The 23,948-nt window shown below is 42.8% G+C and overlaps 1 protein-coding gene across 1 annotated transcript in view; it reads left to right on the top strand.

The window, feature by feature from the left end:
• The first annotated feature begins 12,153 nt into the window (after window positions 1-12,153).
• YTHDC2 (YTH N6-methyladenosine RNA binding protein C2) overlaps window positions 12,154-23,948 on the top strand; it is a 288,686-nt gene continuing 276,891 nt past the window's right edge. Inside the window, exons 1-3 of the mRNA XM_082243691.1 lie at window positions 12,154-12,321; window positions 13,859-13,949; window positions 18,163-18,359. Of these exons, the coding sequence (XP_082099817.1) occupies window positions 12,159-12,321; window positions 13,859-13,949; window positions 18,163-18,359 (451 nt within the window). The 5' untranslated portion in view covers window positions 12,154-12,158. The remainder of the gene's footprint in view (window positions 12,322-13,858; window positions 13,950-18,162; window positions 18,360-23,948) is intronic.

The following is a 23,948-nucleotide window of genomic DNA, read 5'->3' on the forward strand; positions in this document are numbered from 1 at the left end:
ACACCCACTATATATATAATATATACACACACACAGTAGTACACACACCTAGTTTCGTTTTGGTGGAAAGGAAAGCCCAGGTAGAAATGGTGAGAGAGTGTATATAGAGAGAATCCCCTCACACCTCCATTATACAGAGATCTATAAAGGAAGAGTCCTATGAAAGCCCTACTTAGCCCCAAGCCACACATATTATTAATCAGATGTGGTGACTGCATTTCTTTTTTTTTTGCCAGTTCACACCATAGAATCGCAGTCTTGATGCGTTTCAGGTGCTTTTCTTCATGCGCGTTTTTGTTGCTTTTTTCATGCATTCCTTTTTTTTCCCCCCTTAACCTTAAAGCTGGGATCACACACATGCGATGCGGAAACCAGTGTGAGTTCCCACATCGCATGTCCCTCGCTGGCTGTTCACATTGCCCTCTGTGAACCGTTGCGGGTGTTAATAGAAAGTTAAAGCGGAGATCCACCCAAATTCCTCCCCGTCCTCCGGTGCATTTGGCACCTTTCAGGGGGTAGGGGCACGGGTACCTGTTTTTGACAGGTACCCTTCCCCGCTTCCGGGAACAGCACCGCAGCAAAGTGAGGACCCCTCCTCCTAACCTCCACCGCCGAGCCAATCCGAATGCGCAGCATGCTTCGTGCATGCGCAGTAGGGACCCGCCGTGAAGCCGCAAGGCTTCACTGCCAGGTTCCCTGACTGGCAATGGTGACGGGAGCACCCGGCAGCCAATGGAAACATCGTAAATAAGTGAAATAGTCAGCACTTTCTCTCTTTCATATGAAAGTGCTAAGTGCTATTAAATAGTTGTGCAAAATAATCAATAATAAGTATCAACATATGGTAAGCCCCCGTTCACATTAGGTCGCTCCGACTTCGGGGGCGACCTGTGAAGTCGCGTGCACCGCGACTTCGGCGCGACTTGCACAGACTTCATATAATGAATGTCTATGCAGGTCGCCCCAAAGTAGTACAGGACCCTTTTTCTAAGTCGGAGCGACATGTCGCTCCTATTAGAACCAGTCCTGTACTACTCAATGGACCCGATGGTGCGCGACTTGCCAGGCTGACCAAGTCGCCTGGCAAGTCGTAATAGTGTGCACCGGCTCTAAATCTCATCAAGTGCTAGTGCTGTTATGTGATCTGATCAATATCTAATCCATAAAAAAAAAAAACAATAATGGATGAAATTCACTGTGCATAAAAGTTCTTAAATAAAACATTTCTTTGTGCAAAATAGTGCTTCAGTGCTGTTGTGCATAAAGTGCTCTGATGCAGCTGTATCAAAGGTGCCTGTGCTCCCCTTAAGTGACCCCACTCACCAGATTAATGAATGTAGTCAGCCTGGAATAATCTCCTAGGGGGGTTGGTGATAAACCGGATATCAACAGGGATGCTGGATGTCTCACTCTCAGATAATTGAATGTGGTCAGTCTGGAATAGTCTCCTTGGGATTGGTAATAAACCGGATAGCAATGGGGATGCTGGATGCCTCACTCTCTTACAATCCTCATAAAAAATAAGAATGCAGGAGGCCCGCCATAGTGAAGTATGTCAAACAGTTTTAATAAAAGCAGAACAGATCACACTTACAAAAAGTATAGGAAGTGGATCGCAGTTTTCTCTAGTGAGTGCTGCGGTTGCAGCGTGCGTACCACCGACCGGAAGTACCCGGGACTGATGTCACACCTCGGATGCTCTCTGCCTCGCTAGACGTGGCGTTTCACCCTCCTACTGGGCGTTATCAATAGCTGCAGTGCCAGCATCGCTGGACTCCAGGACAGGTAAGTGTCCTAATATTAAAAGTTAGCAGCTACAGTATGCGTAGCTGCTGACTTTTAATTTTTGGAGGGAGAGGTGGAGGCTGGAACACCGCTTTAATGTCACCCCCAGATAGGTTCACAGATCGCAGTACGAACTGTCAAATGGTACAGGATTTGGATCGCGTAGGTGTGATCACCCATGTGATCTGATTCCAGCGCTAACCAAAAAAAAAAGGGTCCACAATGGTGCAACTGATTCGATTTCAGCCATACAGTTTTTATGGCTGAATTTGCCTCGCACAGACATTGCATGTAATCTGCACAGCAATGCAGTACGAATCACATGCGATGTCTGCGTTCGCACTAGTGTGAACCCAGCCTTAATGAAACGTGTGTTCCAGTGTGTTTTTGATGAGTTTTACCACGTTTCAGTACAGTCCAGTGTAGAAAAATGCAGCATGTTCTACTTTTTTAACTGGAACTGACCATACTGGTGTGAACTATGCCATTGAAAACCAGATCACCTACTAGCCATGTGTTTTTGATGCAGAAAAAGAACACACTGGACTGCATGTGGTGTAGGCTTATTTCCCCTCGGTTTTCATCTGATGATCTGGCCAGTAACACTCCATTTTTAGAGTGCTTCCACTCTGGATGAAGGAGCACAGGGGGCACCTTTGGACAGCAGTATTGTAAGTGTGGGGGAGGAAAGTGTTAGATGTACCAGCAAATTTAAAGCAGAGCTCCGCTTGTTTGCACCCCCCCCCCTCCACTGCCACATTTGCAATTTTTTGGGGGAAGGGAGTACCTGGTTTTGACAGGTACCTGCTCCCGATACCGGCTCAGATCACCACGGTGATCTACAAGCATGTTTGGCTCCCCCCCTCCCCAGCCTTCTGGGACACAGTTTCCAGAAAGCGTAGCGCAACTTGCACATGTGCAGTAGAAAACAGGCTGTGAAGCTGGTTTCCATTGCTTACAATGCCAGCACCTGCACCCAAAGCTGATTGGGGAATCGGCTCAGGTGCCAACCTTGTGGGATCCCTTGACAGGTAAGTGTCATAATGTTAACCACTTCAGCTCCGCCCGCCACAGTTTTACTGCAGCAGGCAGCCGCTCCTGGGCAAAGCGACGTAGTACTACGTTGCTTGCTCAGGAGACTCTAGGGGCGAGCGCACGCCGCCGGTGGCGCGCTCCTGCCCCCGCTGGGGAGCCAGTGCGTGTGACCGGCGGCCATCGGGCCGCTTGCCACTCACGATCTCTCACAGCTGAGAGAGGAAGACAGACAGCTGATGTAAGCACAGCCGTCTGTCATTCTCCCTAAAGTGATCACAGAGGCTATGTGATCCTGCTATGTAGGATCGCATGTCTCTGTGATTACTTCACAAGCCGCGCCCCCTGACAGTTAGAATCACACCCCTAGGGACACATTTAACCCCTTGATCACCCATACTGTTAACCCCTTTCCTGCCAGTGTAATTTTTACATTAACTGCATATTTTTAGCACTGATTACTGTAGTAATATCACTGGTACCCCCAAAAGTGTCAAAAATGTTAGCGGTCCAATCTGTCCGCCGCAATGTCGCAGTCCTGCAAAAAGAATCGCAGATTGCCGCCATTACTAGTTAAAAAAAAAACAATAAAAATGACAAATCTTTCCCTGTAGTTAGTAAACGCAATAACTTTTGCGCAAACCAATAAAAATACGCTTATTGTGATATTTTTGGTTAAAAAAAAAAAATGTAGCAGAAAATTGGCCTAAAATGTTAAATTTTGATTTTTACATTTTTTTTTTTTTTTGAGAAGTAAAAGAATGTGAAAAATATTATTTTTTCAAAATTGTTGCTCTTTTTTTGTTAGCGCAAAAAATAAAATCAAATACCACCAAAAGAAAGCTCTCTTTGTGGGAAAAAAAGGACGTAAATTTTGTTTGGGTACAACCTTGCACGACCGCGCAATTGTCCACTAAAGTAACGCAGTGCCGAATCGCAAAATAGGGCCTGGTGATTGAGCAGCTAAAGTGGTTGTCAGCAACTACAGTATTTGTAGCTACTGACTTTTTTTTGTTAAGACTGGAGCTCCTGCTTGGGGTCCTTTCACATGAGCAGCCCGCTCAGCAGACTCAACTTTGCTCAGTGGGGGATCATCCCCCTAATCCCCGCTGAGCAGGCGGATGACCGATTCCCTCTCTGCTCACCGTGTAGAGCGGGGACAGACAGATGGGAAATTTTGGGTAATGGACGGCCTGTCTGTTTTCACCCGATCTTATCCGATCCAATCATCCAGACCGATGAAAAATGGGGTATCAGTGGACATGTCACTGCTGACATCCGCCGCTCCATAGGGGTGCATGGAGGGTCCGATCAGGTCCACCTGAAAAACTGACAGGCAGACCTGATCGGACCACCTGTGTCAAAGGACCCTTAAAGCGTTGAGACTATGTAAAGTCTATACAGTGATGATAGCCACTGCATGTGTTCATGAAGGAAATAGTACGTTTGGATTAGCTGTGTGCAAACAAGCTATTAAGAGCCGGTTCACACTACTCCGACTTGGGACACGACTTGTGTGCCCTCAAGTCTCCCCAAGTCTCTTGTCATCACAAATTCAATGTAAATGAATGAGAGCCGTCTTGGTGCCGGTTCACATTTCCGCGTGTGCAGCGATCGCATGTAATATCGGAGCGCACTGCTCCTTCATTACATGCGATCAGATGGGCAGTGCGAATTCAGCCATACACTTTGTATGGCTAAATTCGCACTGCACCTGCACAAAAGTCGCACATGAGGCATTTTTTCAGCCGCATCAGGATCGGATCGCACAGTGGTTCACACTTGTGCGATCCAATCCTGTGCGAATTGTCAGATCGCACTGCGATATGCTATCAAACTGGGGGTGTCGTTAACATTTCATTGACACCCCCAGCGTATCGCATATGGCAGTGTGAACTGCCAGATGTGCGTTTGTGATGCGGGAACAGGCTTCCCGCATCGCACAAGTGTGACCTGGCACTTAATATGCACTACTGAAGTCACTCCGACTTTAGAAAAGGTTCCTGTACTAAATCAAGGCGACCTCTATCCGACTTGTGCACATAGACTTCAATGGGAGTTGCCTCCAAGTCGGATCCTTATCTTATTTCAAGTGACTTGTTATCAGACTTTCCAGGAAGAAGAAAAAGATTAGCCAGGCATTCCCCACAGACAAAGTTGCCTATCATTTAAATCTCTTCAAAGTAGTGCACAAGTCTCTACCAAGTCGCCTAAAAGTCTCTAAACAAAGTCACGCTAAAAAGTCGCTCATTCGTGGGGCGACTTTCTGGTGGCGGTAGTGTGAACCGGCTCTAAAAGTTCAATCAAACCTGAAGTTAGGCCAGTGTTTCTCAACTCCGGTCCTCAGGGCACACTAACAGGCCAGATTTTAGGTATTACCTTGGGGAGATGCAGACTAGAATACTGCAATCATGGAGCAGCGAATTATATCATCTGTGATGTATTTCATTTTTCTTGCAAACCTGGCCTGTTGGTGTGCCCTGAGGACCGGAGTTGAGAAACAGTTAGGCTTTAGATCAGTAATAAACTCCAAAGCTCCATAATATTAGTTTACCAAATCTTGGTTATGACTGCATTAGTTTTAGTTTTAAACCTCGGTCATAAAATCTGAACAAAGCACATACAGTTTTTATCTGTAGTCCAAGCAATGTATATGTGGGTCAGCGCTTGTGAGAGAGGAGATAATCTCCAGCTGCAAGTCAATATAGATATGATATATTAAAGTGCCAATAAAATAAATAGAGTGGAAAATACATCAAAAACATCCCGTATTAATCAGATGCATTTAACAATATACCGTATTTTCCGGCGTATAAGACGACCCCCCTAATTTTCATCTATCACTAATACTTATACTTAGGTTACCTTGGAGATATTATACTCGGCGTATAAGACGACCCCCCATTTTTGGGGGATTTTTTTGAGGTTCAAAAGTAGTCTTATACGCCAGAAAATACAGTATATGAAATCCGTGATAACAGAAATGAAATAACACAAAAAATATATAAATATAATATAGAGTTCAAATAATTGTGCACTCACCAGACTGTTATTGCTGTCGGAACTATAGGACCTGTATAATTCAGACCGCAGTAGAGTCTGGTAAGTGTGCATTTTATCTGTCAGCGAAGGCAAAGCACTGTGGAGATACTGTTCGGTGAAGGATTTTAAACTGATGTGGATCATCGCACTTCTTTGCACGATTATTTGGACTCTTATTTTTTGTGTTTGTATGTTTTTTTTGTGTTATTTCCTTTCTGTCCTCCACTATTTCAGATATATATTATTACATGCATCTGATTAATACTGGATGTTTTCAAAGTATTTTCTGCTAGCGCTGCTCTTTTTATTCTACTAGTATATCTGTAGTGTTTACTTATCTCTCTCCAAACCTCTGAGTCGTTTCTCTCTGGTGCTTCGTTACGGTTATCAGCCTGTCTCACTTCTGAGAGGTTTTCCCAGACACATGAGATAAATTTGTGACAAGGTATGGAGCTCAGCACACAGTTTGTGTTTTCCCTCCAATCAGCTCTCACACAGTGTAATGTCAGCTCTCTGCCCCTTCCTCCATGCTCCTGACCGACGAAGAAGAATTTTAACATGATTCTGCCCTTCTTCTTCTTTTTTTTTTTTTTTTATTATCAATACTGTTTTTTATTGAGTGATGCAAAGCAAGTGCAGGACTATTTTGGACATGGGCCAAAGGTATAAAACGGTAATTACAACATCTTAGAACTGTACATGGGGGTATATGCATGTCTTTGGAAGAACAAATGCGCCAAGTCAATCAGCTATTTCAGGTACAGAGACATGAAGTTATTCTGTAAACCTCTTCAGGATATCTAAGAAGTGCAGGGGTTTAATATTGTAGTCTAGGTTGAAGACCTGGAAATGAAGTGCTTGCTGTACATTCCGGATGAGATAGCTAAGGCTGCCACTGCTTCCAGAATGCTGCTCCAAGATGCAGCTCTCATGCCGACTATAAACTTGGAATGTGCATACCAATTATCATACAATCATTTTTACATACACTTAGTGCAAACACATCAAAAGTGATATTGGTGGGTCGATCCTATAAGTATCAAAATTGTGCATAGATATAATCTATATTATCAAGCGCTCTTATATAAAGTAAACCAGTGTTTCAAAGCAATAAAAAGTCCTTAAAACATTGGTGTATTCTCTGTGCTCTTCACTCCGTGCCCAGATTAATTCTTTCAAAGTGTAGTGACTTTTTTCAAACCTTTCTGTTTCAGTGATTTTTATTTAAGTTTTCAAGACAGAAAAACATTAAAGAGCTTTAACAGTATTGCGTAGAGCTGCATCATTACATAATAAACATTTCGGAAAGGGTATTTCTCCCCATCCCCTAGCTTGCACTTCTATTATTGCACTTTACTCGACGAATCGTGTCAAGTAAGAGGAAGATGCACCAAATACCATTCCTGTAACATGTAGGCGGCACAAGAGAGCTGTCGGTGTCTCCATTGCTTCTCCAAAAAAAAACTAGAAAAGGAGGGGAGAGGGAGTACCACAATAAAGTGGCTGTAGGGCCGCTGTCCCCTTTCCCAACTTTGGTGGAATCGAAGACATCCGGTACACGATTCTGCCCTTTTGAAGGGGTGTACGGAAGAGAAGACTGCAGATATGCAAATAAACCTAATGTAGGAGGATTTGTTTCATCTCTGTGTATCATCTGAGGCTTTTCACTGGTTAATGGTTATATGAGGGGGGTTTACTACCACTTTACAATTTCAGGCTTCTTGTTGATCCTGCCAGTAAGTCTTCAAATAAACCAAGCTGTCAAACAAAAGTAGCAGTTAGAGGGTTAAGACCAACCTTTTAACACTGACAGGGATGCTTACAGTGGTGACAGGGATGCTTACAGTGGTGAGATTTTATTAATTTACCGTATGTAAAAGCTTTATCCTAAAAGGAAAATCTGTTGCTGTAACTGCTTAACCACTTCCCACAAACTGATGTACCTGTACGTTGGCTTGCAGAAGTGGTTGTACCAGAATGATGCCTGCAGAGGCCGGCGCTGATTTTTAAAAAAGTGACAGTATTCAAAAATGCTGATTTCAGCATTTGGAATACTTTGAAGTGCAGTGTTTACGTTCCTTGTGACAGAAAAAAGTGATCAGATGCATTTTTTTTTAAAGTGCTAAAAATAAAAAAATAGGACTTTTTTTTTTTTTTTTTATTTTTTTACCACTTGCCGGCAGTGCGGCTCTCCTACGTCGCTGGACTCCTAGTGGTCTCGGTGGCGCGCTCCCGCTGTGTTTACACACAGCGGGAGTCTGGCCGGAGGAGGAGAGGCGGCGATCGCCACCTCTCTTCCCCGATTGTTGGGGAAAGTGTGAGAAGACCCACCTGCTTATGTCAACAAAGCGGGCGGGTCTTCTCCGTGACAGACAGGGAAAAATCACAGGATTTAGCATAGCTAAACCTGCGATCTCTGTCTGTGTCACAGAACCCCCCCCCCCCCCCCCCCCCACACACCTTAGTAAGCATGAGGCATACATCTAACCCTTTGATCACCCCTTCCCCCGCCAGTGTCATTACAGTAAAAGTGCATATTTATAGCACTGATTACTGTAGTAATTTCACTGGACCCCCCTCAAAAATGTCAAGGGACCGATCTGTCTGCCGCCCCTGTCACTGTGAGCTTGCACACAAAAGAAAATGCATATGTAAGTCGTGTCCGCAAATGAAAACAGTGTTCCAACCACACATGTGAGGTATCGCCAGAGTGAGAGCAATCATTTTAGAAAATGACCTCTAACTCTAAACCGGTAACCGTTAAAATTTTTTAAAGCGTTGCCTATGGAGATTTTTAAGTATCGTAGTTTGTTGCAATTTTAAACCGTAACATGTTGGGAATCTATTAAGGCCCCTTTCACACAGGCGAAAAGTTCAGATCCACCTGTCCGTTTTTCAGGCGGATCTGAATGGATGCCCCATGCATGGAGACATGTCCACTGACATCCGATCCGTCAAATCTGGAAACCCTGTTTTCCATCCGTCCAGCGGATCGGATGAGAACGGACAGGCGGTCTGTTCTCATCCGATTCCCCCATAGAGAACAGTGGAGACCTGACAGCTCTGTCTCCGCACACAGAGTGGAGACAGAGCTGCCATCCGCCTGCTCAGCGGGGGGGATCAGTGGATCGATTCCCCCGCTGAGAAAAAGGGAGTCCGCCGAGGGACTTCCCTGTGTGAAAGGGGCCTTACTCGGCTTGACATCTTTCGCAATATACAAAAAAAATTGGACGAACTATTATGTTTCATAGATTTGTTATACTCATCTGTAACAAAGATTCTATATGGATGGTAAAAAAAAAAAAGGGAAAGCAGATGTCGGTGTCGGGCAATTACACATCTGGCAGCTAAATATGTTCTATACAAGCCTTTTGTAACCAGGAATTTTTCAGTCTGCCAGGGGTTCCTTAAAGTGGAAGTCTAGGCTAACCCTATGTAATCCTTAACTTGCTCCAACACAAGTTCTGTACAAACTAGCCTGTAGAGGAAAAATGTCTATACTTATTCTAAGGGTGCTTTAGTCTCATGATCGGCTCCCAGTGCCAGCTTCAGAGGAGAGCGCCGATAACTGCTGCCATGTCTGAGCAGTGATGTCATTCCATCGGCTTACTATGGGGTATTTAAAGTCCGCTTTTCCCCCTCTTCCCTGAAGCTGACGCAGGGAGCTAATCGTGGGACTGGTCCGAAACGACCTTAGAATAGGTAAGAATAGACATTTGTCCTCTAGTCTACGGGCTAGTTAGTATAGGACTTTGAATGGGATCAGCTTTAAGATTAGATTTTAGGTTTACCCCAGACTTCCAGGTTAAGTATCCGTGCACACATAGGCTTTTAGCAGTGTTTAGTCCCCCCTCCCCCAGTGGGGCTACATGCACTGCAAAGGGTTATGTTCAACTTTTGGAAAAAAAAGTGCACATGTTTTTGCAGGGAAAAAAGGTGCAAATTACTTTTTTTTTTTTTTTTCCCCCTTCCCCTTCCCCCTCAGGAGCATTCATAGCATTACACCCACGATCAGTAGATCACAGTATGCAGTGTAAGCAGGAAAAAATAAATGTATCGTTTTCTCAAACTTGGCTGCAAAAGTGGAAATGCACTTTTAGGCCCCTTTCACAACCCTTTCACACGGGCGGAAGTTCCGTATGTCCGTATATAACCCCATCTGTTTGCGGGTGATATTCGCTGACATCCGATTTGTGTCCTTTCAGTTATGTTCTGTTTTTTGGAACGGAACAGAACCCTATTTTTTTCTTCCGTTTAAAAAGGACGCAAAATCGGATGTCAGCGGTGTCATCCGCTGACATCCGCAATCCCATTTACATGCATTATGTCCGTATATCATCCGCAAACGGATGGGATGATATGCGGACACATGGACCGGATGACACAAATGTCATCCGTGTCCGTGAAAAAAAAAAAAAGTGCCGGAGCGGATCGCAATACGGTCCGCTCCGTGTGAAAGAGGCTTAAGGCCTCCAAACTTAAAAAATAGCTCTGCCTATATATTTGCGACTGTATTTTGTTTGCTTTGCTTGTGATCTGTCATGCAGTTAAATAGTATTATTGACTTTAGCAAACTTTTTATATTTAAGTCCTACCAGATGGATTTTTTTCTCTTTAAGGTTTCCTCACACCTTTTTGGTCATCTATAATAATACAATCCAAGTGTCTCTGTGTCCAGTGTCCCTGTGTCCGTGGGATTGCGTTACTGCGCATGTGCCCCACGGGCGGCCGGCGCTGGGTGGGCGTGTACAGGAGCGGATCCCTGCCCACCTTTCAGCATCCTCCTCAGGATTGGCTGGTGTTACGATCACATGCTCAGTGAGTACGGGTGACGTTGCTAGGTGACAGGTGCCATGTCTGGAGTGGGCAGTCACCTGTTTGTGGGTGGGAGGAGATACAGGCGGTTTCCCTACCCTCCGGTGTGCCAAGTATAGATTAGCACCCCCAGTCCTCCCACACACTTCTCTCCGGTATTGGCGCCATGGCTTTCGCCTAGCAGTCACAGACTTGGTCCCCCACACACGTCCAGGTCACCGTCCTACAAGCCAAGGGCCTGAGAGCTAAGGGGAAGGTCGCCACCGATGACGCTGTCCTGCCGGCACTCTGCCTTGATTGGGGGCAATGCTGTGGGCACTCTGCAGTTGATTGGGGGCAATGCTGTGGGCACTCTGCAATTGATTGGGGGCAATGCTGTGGGCACTCTGCAATTGATTGTGGGCACTCTGCAATTGATTGGGGGCAATGCTGTGGGCACTCGGCATTGACGTTCCTCCTCCCATTGACGTTCCTCCAGTCTAAAGGTTTGCGCTCAAATTTTTTTATTTGCTCAGCACAGTAAAAAATTAGAGTTAACGTTGGCGGCCGGTCATTTCCGGTGCAGGTTCGTCATGCACCAGCTGTAGTCGCGTCACACGTCTTACTGCGCATGCGCAGAATAGGTAGGGAATTTTGATAACATCGTAAGGGCTGAGGCACAAGTCCTACTGCGCATGAGTACCAACGGATCGGGCAGCGCCATCTCTTATAACAAACATACATCCCATCTCCATGACCCATACTGCGCCAATCGGAAAATCCTATTCCCTACCCACACGCGCACGCCCACTGTCTCATTGTCGGGTCGGCGCAGTGTTGAGCATGGGGATTGGATTATCGGGTCAGTGCAGTGTCGGGTCAGCGCAGTGTGTGCCATGGAGATTGGATGGATGTTTGTTATAAGAGATCCCGCTGCCCGACCCGTTGGTGCGCATGCACACTAGGACTTTTGTCTGACCCCTTACGATGCTATCATAATTCCCTACCTATTCTGCGCATACCCTATAGGACGTGTGACGTGGCTACAAGCTGCTGCATGATGAATCCACAGCTGATCTCAACCGGAAATTACGCAGGTAGGGAAATCGGATAGAACACCGGGCGAAACTGTTGAAGCGGCAGCGGGTGAGCGATGTCACGCGAGAGCCGCTCAGTCAGGTCTGCGCATGTCCCCGACGTTGCTAGGGCAACAGGGACGCAGAGCTGACAGAGGCTCTCGCTTAACTGGAACAAGTCTGTTTTTACAAATGTTTGACCACATATGTTCTAGCGCCCGTTAATTTAACGGGCTTCATGTCTAGTGTATCTATAAACTCTGGAAAAGTTATAACGCAACTGTTTCCTAGATGGATAGCAAAACTGACCCCAATGGATTTAGAGAAATTAATGATACATATTTTTCACCTTTTCTATGCATGTTACTCTGAATTTTTTTATCAGTCCTATTTTATTTATTCCTTCTGATTTATTATTGATCAGTAAACATGTCAAGACCTAACAGCATGTCGCCAAGTCCCGGAACAGTCCTATACCCAGGTGCTTCTAAGCATGGCAAAGGAAAGGGACTCAAAGACATTCGAATTGATGAAGAAGTGAAAATTGCTGTCAATATTGCACTGGAAAGGTTTCGTTACAGCGATCAGGAAGGTAGGTTAAAAAAATCCATATAATTTATGTCTAGCTGTTTTATCTTGCCTGCCAAAGTCTTTTTTATATATGTAAGATTTGCTATACATGATTGTTCAATGTTAAAGACTAACTTCACCTTTTAAAAAAAAAAAAAAATGCACTTTAATTCTTTTTTTTAAAGGAGCCTGCAAAGCAACTCACTTTCGATCAGTGGATTGCTGGTGCAATGTCAGGACTGCAGACTCTTCCTATAGGTTTCTGCCATACCTCCTGTGCCTCTACAGGCTTTCAGTTGCAGAGTTGGTGGAAGTGTAAATAGACTGAGTGTGTTGATTATCGCACTTTTATTCCTTGAGAACTAAAAGTCTATTTACCATGGTGGCTTGTCGTTCATTCACTGATCTCTGTGAATAAATGATGAGGCTGTGTGGGCAAGGCCCAACATAGCTGCACCAATTTCAAAGGTGACAGCTGCTGTGGTGGAAAAAAAAAATGTGCGTGCTGTCATGGAGGGGGTGCTTAGAATCTTGGTATTTACACTCTATGAAAACTGTTAATAAATTTGGAGTTAGCCTTTAGGGCTGGGTTTTTTGATTTATTTTTTGCTTCTATTTGGCTTTATCAGTTTTGATGTGGAGAACGATAAGACTTGTGTATTCCAAAAAGTCAGGATGTGATTTCATCACACAGCTATCAGCTCTATTATACCTGCTCTGCGGCCTGCCACCCTCTTGCTTTTATTGGCTCCCTATTGACCTTTAATGCTTCACAACTCACTTTTTGAGCAAAATGCAGCCATGGAGAGGAAATGTGCAAGTTGCATCACAGCTGTCTAAGTGAAAAGGAAGACGAGGTGCCCATAGTTTTTATTTTTATAGAATTGCCTATGAAAATAAGCAGTTTTAAAGTAGGTAATGCCCCAAGAGTAGCTCCAGCAGTTAAGTATGAAGGTCAAATATGCTTCAGAGAAACCCTGACCGTCAGCTCAAGACTGTCCTGGACACTCTCCGATGCAGCCCCAGACTTCCCAGGATTACCCGAAAAACCTAAGCTCCAGATAGCCAAAGGAGCTCTTGGCTTCAGCTACTAACTAGCTTGAAAAAAAATTTTCTCTAGCTTTATTATCCTGGAATACCTCAGCTAAATCTTTGATCTGTCCTAGAAACCCTTGGCACCATCCCTTGCCTGCCCTAAAAAACCCTTGGCGCCATCCTCTTCCTACCAAGGAAGCACTTGTCTGTAGCTCCGAGTGGCCCTGACAACCCCTGTCTTCAAATCTGGAATGTCTTGGTATAGAGCTAGATTGAACATCTATGAAAGAAGTTTTGCCTGTTGTACTCTTACCTGAACTGGGCTGGCTGGCAGCCCACATGATATAGGGGCGAAGATGGGCACAGACCTATGTTTTCTAAATATGTTGATTACAGAATTGGTTTATCTGCTCTGCTGTTAGAATATTTAATTATTTCAGAAATGTAGTTTAAAAAATGTTTTTAATTTAGACTAGATTTCTTCTTTAAACGTTATTTATTTGTGTTTTATTATCTTGTTGAAGAAATGGAGTTCCCTTCTTCCTTGACCAGCACTGAGAGAGCTTTTATCCATCGTCTAGCCCAGTCACTTGGTCTAATATCTAAGAGTAGAGGGTAAGTTATTGTGACAATCACAATTTACCATCTTTGCCATAGTAAATGGTCAGCTCTGTAAAACGCCTTATAGACCAACATAAAATGTACAGATATAAGTCTTTAAACTTTACTGCCACCATCCTGCATTTTTTTTTTTTTTTTTGTCAATGTGTTAAGAACCTTCTGTTCAAAGACTTAGTGGTTGTAAACCTCTAAAATGACAAATGAATGGAGCAAATCTTTCTATAGTGTGTACTAGCCTCAATCCAAAGCACTAAGTGTGATTTCTCTCCAATATCTTTTCTCTCTGCATTAGTCAATTCTGACAGGTTATCCTGACCCCACAGCATCTCAGGAGATGTGCTCCCCCAGCACACAGAATGTAATTGACAACCTCAGCTGTGTGCGATTATGTAGAGGGGTGTGTCCTTTCCCTCCTCAAGTCTAAAATTGCAATCCACTCCCTGCTTTATACTGTGCAGCGTGTAATGTCAGATCCCGACCCCCCTGCCTGCAGGAGCTGAGAAAAAAACCTTTGATCTGTGTGTTCTGAAGGCTCTAGAGAGGAGAGAGCTGCAGATAAACAGGTATAACCTATGTAGGAGAATATCACTTTAAAACCTACCTCCACATTTGATTGAACTTTAACCTCTTGCTGACCGCCAGCAGTGCATATACTGCGGCAGGTCTGCTCTGTCCTGCGAACTGACGTAACTGTATGTCGCTTCACAGGACCGCTAGTGGGAGCATGCGCAGATTGGCCACAGGAGGAGCCAAACAGTGGGTCCGGCGGCCGCAATTGCCGCCGGAAACCCACGATCGCTCCCCGTGGAGACAGAACGGCAGTCTGCCGTTGTAAACACGGCAGACCACTGTTCTGTCAGTAATGAACACAGGGATCCTGTGTTCCTCCTATTTAGGAACATAGGTCTCTGTGTTCATTCAGTGAATACAACCCCCACACAGATAGGAAGCACCCTCTAGGGACACATTTACCATTTTATCGCCCCTGGTGTTAACCCCTTCCCTGTCAGTGTCATTAGTACAGTAACAGTGTATATTTTTAGCATTGATTACTGTAGTAATGTCACTGGTCCCCCCAAAAGTGTCAAAAATGTCAGGTGTCCGATCGATCTGTCCGCTGCAATGTCAGTGTCTCGCTAAAAAATCGCTGATCACTGCCATTACTAGTAAAAAAAAAAAAAAAAAATTACAAATCTTTCCCCAGTTTGTAGATGCGATAACTTTTGCGCAAACCAAACAATAAGTGCCGGTTCACACTAGTGCGGCTGCGGGGATCGCATGTAATGTCGGAGCACACTGCTCCTTCATTACATGCGATCGGCTGTGCGGTGCGAGTTTAGCCATACACTTTGTATGGCTAAATTCGCGCCGCATCAGGATCGGATCTCACAGTGGTTCACACTTGTGCGATCCGATCCTGTGCGAATTGTAAGATCGCACTGCGATATGCGATCAAACTGGGGGTGTCGTTAAGATTACATTGACACCCCCAGCGTATCGCATATGGCAGTGTGAACTGCCAGGGGTGCATTTGCGATGCGGGAACAGGCTGCAAATTCACAGCCTTCCCGCATCGCATAAGTGTGAACCGGAGCTAACAGTTATTGGGATTTTATTTATTTTTTTTTTTACCAAAAATAAGTAGCAGAATACATTTTGGCCTAAAATGATAAAGAAAAAAATTAGATTTTTAATTTATTTTTTTTATTGGGAATGTTTTTATATAGCAGAAAGTAAAAAATATAATTTTTTTTCAGAATTGTCGCTCCGTTTTTTTTTTTTTTTTTTTTTGTTTATAGCGCAAAAAAATAAAATCGCTGAGGTGATCAAATACCACCAAAAGAAATCTCTATTTGTGGGTAAAAAAGGACATCAGTTTTATTTGGGGGCAGCGTCACACGACAATTAGTGCAATTAGTTAAAGAAGGGCAGTGCTGTATCACAAAAAATGGCCTGGTCATTAAGGAGGTAAAACCTTCCGGTCCAGAAGTGGTTAAATAGCTGGTTAGTCCAAGCGCACTATTTTCTTCACGAACAGGTGTGCTTGCTGTCAGCACTGTATGAACTTTATGCAGCATCAGCTTCATACAGGATACAGCGCTGTTTCAGCAGTGGGACAGAAACTTCCCATCCTGCTTTTGGAGCAAAATCAAGTCTTCTGATTGGCTAAGGTGGGGGGGGGGGGGGGGGAGCCAGATTTGACATAATGCTCTCCACTGCCAATCAGAGGACGCCTTGTATTCATTCAGGAAATATGAAGTTTCCACTGAATGACTGAGCAATGGTCAGCCCAGTTAGATTTTGTTCTGGGAGCAGGATGGGAAGTCTGTGCACTGCTGTTGGAACACAGCCCTGTAAAATGTATGTAGCTGATGTTGCATACAATTTAAACAGTGAGACAGCATGACACCAGTGAAGCAAATTTGGTAATTTGGACCAACTTGATCCAAAGAAACTATTAAAAGTCCACCAAACCTGGAGTTTGGCTTTAAAGTGGTAATAAACTCAAAACACTATAATATATTGCAGCTCTAACAATTTTTAGAAGTTATGGCTGCATTTGTTTTCTGGCTTTTCCTTTTATTTTTTACTTGTTGATCCGGCCAGTAAATCTTGGTATTCTTCAGGCTCCTCTAAGGCCCCTTTCACACATGCTGTCCGTTTGTCTGTTTTTCATCCATCTGTTGACGGATCAATGTATCTCTATGTAAAAACGGATGACAACGGATGATCATCTGTTAACATCTGTTTTCATCCGCTTCTTTCAATGTCCATTTTTTTGAACGGATGAATGCCCTATTTTTCATCCGTCAAAAAAAACGGATCGGGTGGAGAACGGATGGAAAACGGATGAAAAACTGATACATTTTGACGTGACTGAACCAAGCAGTCAAGCAAAAGTAGCAGTTACATGGTTGGGACCAATCACTTAACACTTCTTGCTTGTTTTAGCTCTCAACTGAACCATGACCCATCAAATGGTTGGTGTCATAGCTGATCACATTTGCAGCACCATGGCAACTGCAGATCAAACAGAAGTTAGGAGGGCAGCTTGTTTGGTTGTAAAGGATAGGAGGGTTTATTTCCACTTTAAATGTGTTCGCAGGAATTCAGCTTTAATTTGTTAGGTAAAGCGGTAGTATACTCAGACCTTTTTTTTCTCAATTTCAATTTAAAGCCTGTTATAAGTCATTCTTAATCACATAGCCCAGTGTCACATAGCCCCGTTCTGCTGCTGCTGTCCTTATCTGCGAAGTAATTCCGCCCTCTGTTTTGTTCTGTTCCGAAATCCCGTGCATGCGCACTAGCCGCCGAAACAAAGCCTCTTTTTGGTCCATGAACCAGTTTGATAGCCAATAGGAGGCTGTCCACTATCTCCCTTCTCCACAACTCCTCGCGTCTTTGGCTCTCTCCACTATCACTTCCCTGTGACGTTGCAAGTCACATGGGGTAGTGGAGGAATTGCTGAATGGGGACGGACGGAGTCTCACGTGAGCAGGGGGCTGACGTCCAGCAAAGGAAATGACGCAGCCCTGGCAGAGACCCTGTATTATTCCGGCAGCAGCAATAACTTGCCGGAAAATCAGGCTGAACGGAGCATGCGCGGGTGACGTAATTAGAAATTACAAACAAAATATCTAAGCAACGGAGAAAGTGAGTGGCAAAGGAGAAAGGTAAAAATATTATATGCACAAATACGATTTTAAATATGTACAGTACAATGAATGAGTATACTACCACTTTAAGGCAATCTAACTCTGCTAGTGCATCAAATCCTACCCCATTTCCACATTGACAATGCTGATACAGGTGGACAATGCTGAAGTTTTCTCTGTTGCTCCTCCAGTGGAGTGGAGACCTTCTAGAGCAGGAAGTGTCACTGAATAGATCATCAGGTGAAAGTAAAAGAGAAAAGAATACTAATGTCACTATCCTATTTAGGGTTGGTAAACTGCAATATAATACATATTTGTTTTTGGGTATAATACTGCTTTAATTTACTCACAAGTGTAAAACTATTGTTACAGCTTATTTCTGTTTAGAGCGTAATAGTTTTTATGTTGATCATCGATACCATAGATTGACTGCTTTTATAGAAATAGGAGTCAAATTTTATTTTTTTTAGCCTATCACCGGCAGCACTGTATTATATTTTATGAGTGCTATTACGCCATTGCTTTTTGGCTTATTTCATGTTTCTTTGTAGGAAAGGTGCTAATAGGTACTTGACAATAAGAAAGAAGGATGGGAGTGACACCATCGGCTCCCTCATGACATGCTGTCTGACTCACAACACTAAGCAAACCATGAGGGGCCTTATCCAGCGTTTTTCCATTACTAACAAGGAGAAGACTGAACTTCTTCCAAAGACAGAGCGGAGCAATGTTTTTGCAATAGAAGCTGGTAAGTTACTCATCTCAACATTGTTTAGACATAGAACATGATTTTTGAATTCCACATGGACTAATTATCATAATTTTACATTCTAGCATCATCTGTCAGTGATTCCTTGTGTGTGTGTGTGTGTGTGTGTGTGTGTGTGTGTGTGTGTATGTATATGTATATATATATATATATATATATATATATATATATATATATATATATATATATATATATATATATATATTTTTTTTTTTTTTTTGTGTGTAAAACTGTTTGAATTAAACCTACTGTCTGTTGTGTAACCTTTTAAAGGTAAAGTATTTAGAGAGAGATTTTTTTTTTTTTTTTAACAGCATCACTGATGCTACATACCAGCAACAAATTGTGTGACCTGGTGCTGTTTTATACAGTACTGTAGTAGAAATCTTCATCCATCGGCCCCTGGATACACCTGCAGTGGTGATCTTCTGTTGCTGTTAGCTGTGCCTGTGATAGGCACATGTCAAATGTGCTCTATTCATAGTACCCGTATTATAATTTCCCACCATGCAAAATATTCTCTGATTGGACATTGGGGTGAATGAATGAATGTTTCTCCTTTTCTAATCCCAGAATGCTTTGCATTGTGGGAGCATATAGTTCAGGTGCTGTGAATGAAGCATGGGGGGTGGAAGAAGTGGGCATAGTCGAACTTTGATGTTACCCCCTCAGCAGCCATTAAGAGAAATATGGCTAAAAAAACAAACCTACATCCTCACCTAAATGGCTGCAGCTGTCTCCCTCTACCACTAAGACTGAGAACTAAGTGATCGATCAGCTCTGTCTTCAGCCTGCAGAGAGCCAGTAACTGTCAGTCATCGACTCTCTGCTCTGCCCCTCCAGGGCCGATCCAGGCTCTATCCTGAGCTTGTATTGGCTAAGTGACATCAGCTGTCAGTGGACTTTAGCGCACAGTCGGGTTAAAACAGGTTACCCGAGTGCAGAACAAACTGGAGAAGCATAGCCCAAATGGCTTTGGCTGTATTTCTAACCCCCACAGCACTGGAAGATCCTACTGTAAACTGCAGCTACCAGCACATGGGACACACTTCCTTGGTGTTACAGTTTTCATTAAACTTCAGCTTTAAAATACTTTTGTAGAAACATGTTCATATTTTTTTTAATGGAAACAATACAGCTCTAGCCAAACTTTTGAAAATAATACACTTTAGTTCATAATGTATCTTTCCAGATGGTATCTCCATTGTTTGTTCTGGGACAAGGGTGACTTTTTGGACTCTATGAATTATAGCCGATTTGTATCACACTGGATATACTTTAAGGATCTATCGGACTTCTGATGGGTTGATAGATCTCTCACCCTTTCATCTTTTTGTGTATTTTACTTGATGGCGACCTCACCCACAATCTCTGATCCAATACTATAGATGGAATGTTTGATCTTAGATCAGAAGTTCTAAGATCCTTTAGAATACTTGTTTACAATACACCTTACTGCACATTTGTTGTGGATGATGTTTTAGAGGTTTAGACATATTGAAAACCGGATCCTGAAGAAGCCCGTACTCCGGGCAAACTGCGTCGCTCCTAACCTTGTTACCTAATAAATGTTTTGTAATTTTTTAACATTTCTTGTATGTAATAAAAACACATTGCTTTTAGTCATGACACATAGTTTGACTTTTGAGCACACAAAAAGTCTTCCCTACCCCAGTGGAGACCTTGGATACATTTTGTGCTTTCCTATTTAGTGGATTGTGCCAGGATTTACTTTATAGGTAAATCCTGGCACAATCCAAATGTATCCAAGGTCTCCACTGTTTTCACTAAACTTCAGCTTTAAAATATTTTTGTAGAAACCTGTTTTCTATTACAAAATATGAACAATACAGCTCTAGTCAAACATATAAAAATAATACACTTCAGTTCATAGTGTATACTTTCAGAAGATGGCATACTATATTAATTGCAGCTAATGTAATTATCAGAAATTCTGTCTGAATTGTCCTAAATTTGATGAACATTACAGGGCTTCAACTAATGATTATTTTCATAATAGATTAGTTGGCTGTTTGTTGTTTTGATTAATTGGATAATATCCTTAAAGGTGTGGTGTATAATTTAATTAATATGTAAAGTTAAAAAAGGTACTTCTTAAATATCTATATGCAGTGGTAAATATAAATAATCAGCTATATGATTAGGGAGCAAAATCTCTTAATCCACTCTAAGAACAGACAGACAGAAGAGATATACTGTATATATTATTGGAGGTTGAATTGAATATGCTAAATATCATCAGACTCGGATCACTTTTTTTTTTATTTTTTATAAAGGGGGGAAAAAAAAAATTATATTATTTTGCCGATTTTCAGAAACAACTGTAATATATGGATGTAGAGTTGTGCTAAGAAGTTTACATACCCTGGCAGAATTTGATTTCTTGGTCATTTTTCAGAGAAAATGAAAGATAACTCAAAAACTTTTCTTTCACTCTTGGTTAGTGTTTGGCTGAAGCCATTTATTATCAATCAACTGTGTTTTATTCTTTTTAAATCATAATAATGACCAAAGCTACCCAAATGACCCTGATCAAAAGTTTACATACCCCAGTCCTTAAAACCATGTATTGGTATTTAACATCAATGACAGCTTGAAGTCTTTTGTGGTATTTGTGGATGAGGCTCTTTATCTTCTCAGATGGTAAAGCTTCCCATTCTTCTTGGCAAAAAGTCTCCAGTTTCTGTAAATTCTTGGGCTGTTTTGCATGAACTGCACGTTTGAGATCTCCCCAGAGTGGCTCAATGATATTGAGGTCAGGAGACTGAGATGGCCACTCCAGAACCTTCACTGCTGTGGCCAATGACAGGTCGACTTGGCCTTGTGTTTAGGATGATTGTCAGGTTGGAATGTCCAAGTACGTCCCATGCACAGCTTCCGGGCTGATTAATGCAAATTTTCCTCCAGTATTGTTTGATAACATACTGCATTCATCTTGCCATCATTTGACCAAATTTCCTGTGCCTTTTTTTTATAGCTCACACATCGCCAAAGCATTAGCGATCCACCTCCGTGTTTTACAGTAGGAATGGTGTATCTTTCTTCATAGGCCTTGTTGACTCCTCTCCAAATGTAGCATTTATGGTTGTGGTCAAAAAGCTAAGTTTTGGTCTCACTCCAAATTACTTTGTGCCAGAAGGTTTGAGGCTTGTCTCTGTGCTGTTTGAAGTATTGTAAGCGGGATACTTTGTGGCATTTCTGTAGTAATGGCTTTCTTCTGGCAACTCGACCATGCAGCCCATCTTTCTTCCAGTGCCTCCTTATTGTGCATCTTGAAACAGCCACACTGGAGAGTCCTATATGTCACCTGAAGTTATTTGTGGGTTTTTCTTTGCATCCCAAACCATTTTCCTGGCAGTTATGGCTGAAATTTTAGTTTGTTCTACCTGACCGTGGTTTGGTTTCAACAGAACCCCTCATTTCCCACTTCTCTAGAAGAGTTTGAACACTGCTGATTTAGCATTCTCAATTCCTTGGATATCTTTTACACACACACACACACACACACACACACACACACACACCACTAATTACAAGCAAACAGATCACAGGGTGAGGATGGTTACCTTTTTAATAGCCATTCAAACCCCTGTGTGTAAACTTGTGTGCATGTTATCAGGCCAAAATCACCAGGGTATGTTAAGTTTTGATCAGGGTCATTTTGAGTAGTTTCTGTTGTCATTATGCTTTAAAAAGAATAAACACAGTTGATCGATAATAAATTACTTCAGCCAAACGGTAACCATAAATGAAAGAAGTTTTTGTGGTATTATTCATATTCTCAGAAAAATAACCAAGAAATCATAAATTCTGCCAGGGTATGTAAACCTATGAGCACAACTGTATGACAGACTTCCTTGCTATAGGCAGGTGTCTTGATAAAAGCTACCTGCGTCTGCTGACACTTATGCTGACCATACAAAAACAAGGTCTTCCTTCAAAAAAATGTATTTTTAAGAATGTTTCTTCGATTTTTCGAATTTGTTTAGTGGGGTCAAATTGACGTTAGTTTCCGACCACAGTGACGGGAATACTTCTTGGTAAAAATTAATTTTCAGATCATGTATGTGGTTTTTGTTCAGAAATTACATTCATTTTAAAACTGAATTTTAAAAGCAAGAGAAATTTTCAAGCAACGTTCTTTCATTCAGAGAATGTACAAAGATTTTTCGTATGAATATTCTTGTACGAAAATCAATACATTTATGGCCAGCATATAGTACAAAAAGAGCAGATAATCGCTACTCTAAGGCAGTGTTTTTCAACCTTTTTTCGCCCAAGGCACACTTTTTAAAATCTGGAAGAATCTCAAGGCACACCAACCAAACATGCAGCCTGCACTGGACGGAACAACATGACGTCGCTCTGGCCCTCCAAGGCCATAGAGGCTATTAAAGAGGATATACTCTTTCATCGCCCCCTCGCACTAGCCAGCTGAACTATTGGATTGCTTCTCGGGTGAGCCGGTGGGAGGGGGGTACATCCCCTCCCGCTGCTTCTGAAAGCATTGCAGTGGCTCATGTGCAGCTTGGAACCCTTTCATTAGAAAGCCAGCCGTGGGCTGTAAAAAACAATACTGAGGTTATGGCTGATATCTTTAGCCATAACCCTGATAAACCATTTCAGAGCCGGAACGTATATTTAACTATGACTCGCTGCAGTGCAGGTGTAGCGCAGGGTACCTGCACTTTTCATGTGCGTTACCTGCTTTTTCTCATTAACTTCTATTATGTCCTACATTTTCTGAAAGCACACCAAAAATGAGGGACATAATAGAAGTCTATAGGAAACTGGAGGTAATGCATATGAAAACCGCGGGTACCCTGCGCTACACATGCACTGCGGCCAAACTGCAGCAGAGCAATGTGCAAGCGGAATACAAAATAAAAAGAAGTGCAGTTACCATTAAAGAAATATAGTTACTATTACCATTAATAATAATAATAACCAACATATCTTATGTATATTTATATTGCATTAAAAAAAAAAAAACAATCACCATGCCTGCAATTATACCTAAAACAAAAACATGCAGGTAAATTACAGGTACAATTGCTGTACCTCATGCAGCTCAGAGGAGCTCATATGCAGCCACTGAAAAGCCTCCTCCCTGTTCTTCCTCCTCTCCTCTCCTCATGCTCTGCTTCACCTCCCCTCGGGGAAAAGCGCGCCAGCCAGCGTCTCCTGGGACCTGCGTCTTGCACATCCCAGAAAGCTGTGCGTACGCTTGACCCGCCCCTAGCGATCGGACGGCCCGCACAGCTTCCCAAATGCCTGTGGCAGCGGGAAGTGAGCTTTAGACAGCGGACCAGAACCGCTGTAACAAGGCTTAACTGAGTGGCCAACACAGTTTGTAGATCAGATGGGGTAATTTTGCCACGGCACACCTGGGGACTCTTCCCGGCACACCAGTGTGCCGCGGCATACAGGTTGAAAAACGCTGCTCTAAGGGGTTCATTTATACTGTGAAACAGTTAAAATAATAATATAGATTACGTATATCCTATATTAATAAATACACCCAGAAGTAGGATATATGCGCATTTT

This window comes from Pelophylax lessonae (genome assembly GCF_965119305.1).
Source record: "Pelophylax lessonae genome assembly, chromosome: 1".
Lineage (NCBI taxonomy): Eukaryota > Metazoa > Chordata > Amphibia > Anura > Ranidae > Pelophylax > Pelophylax lessonae.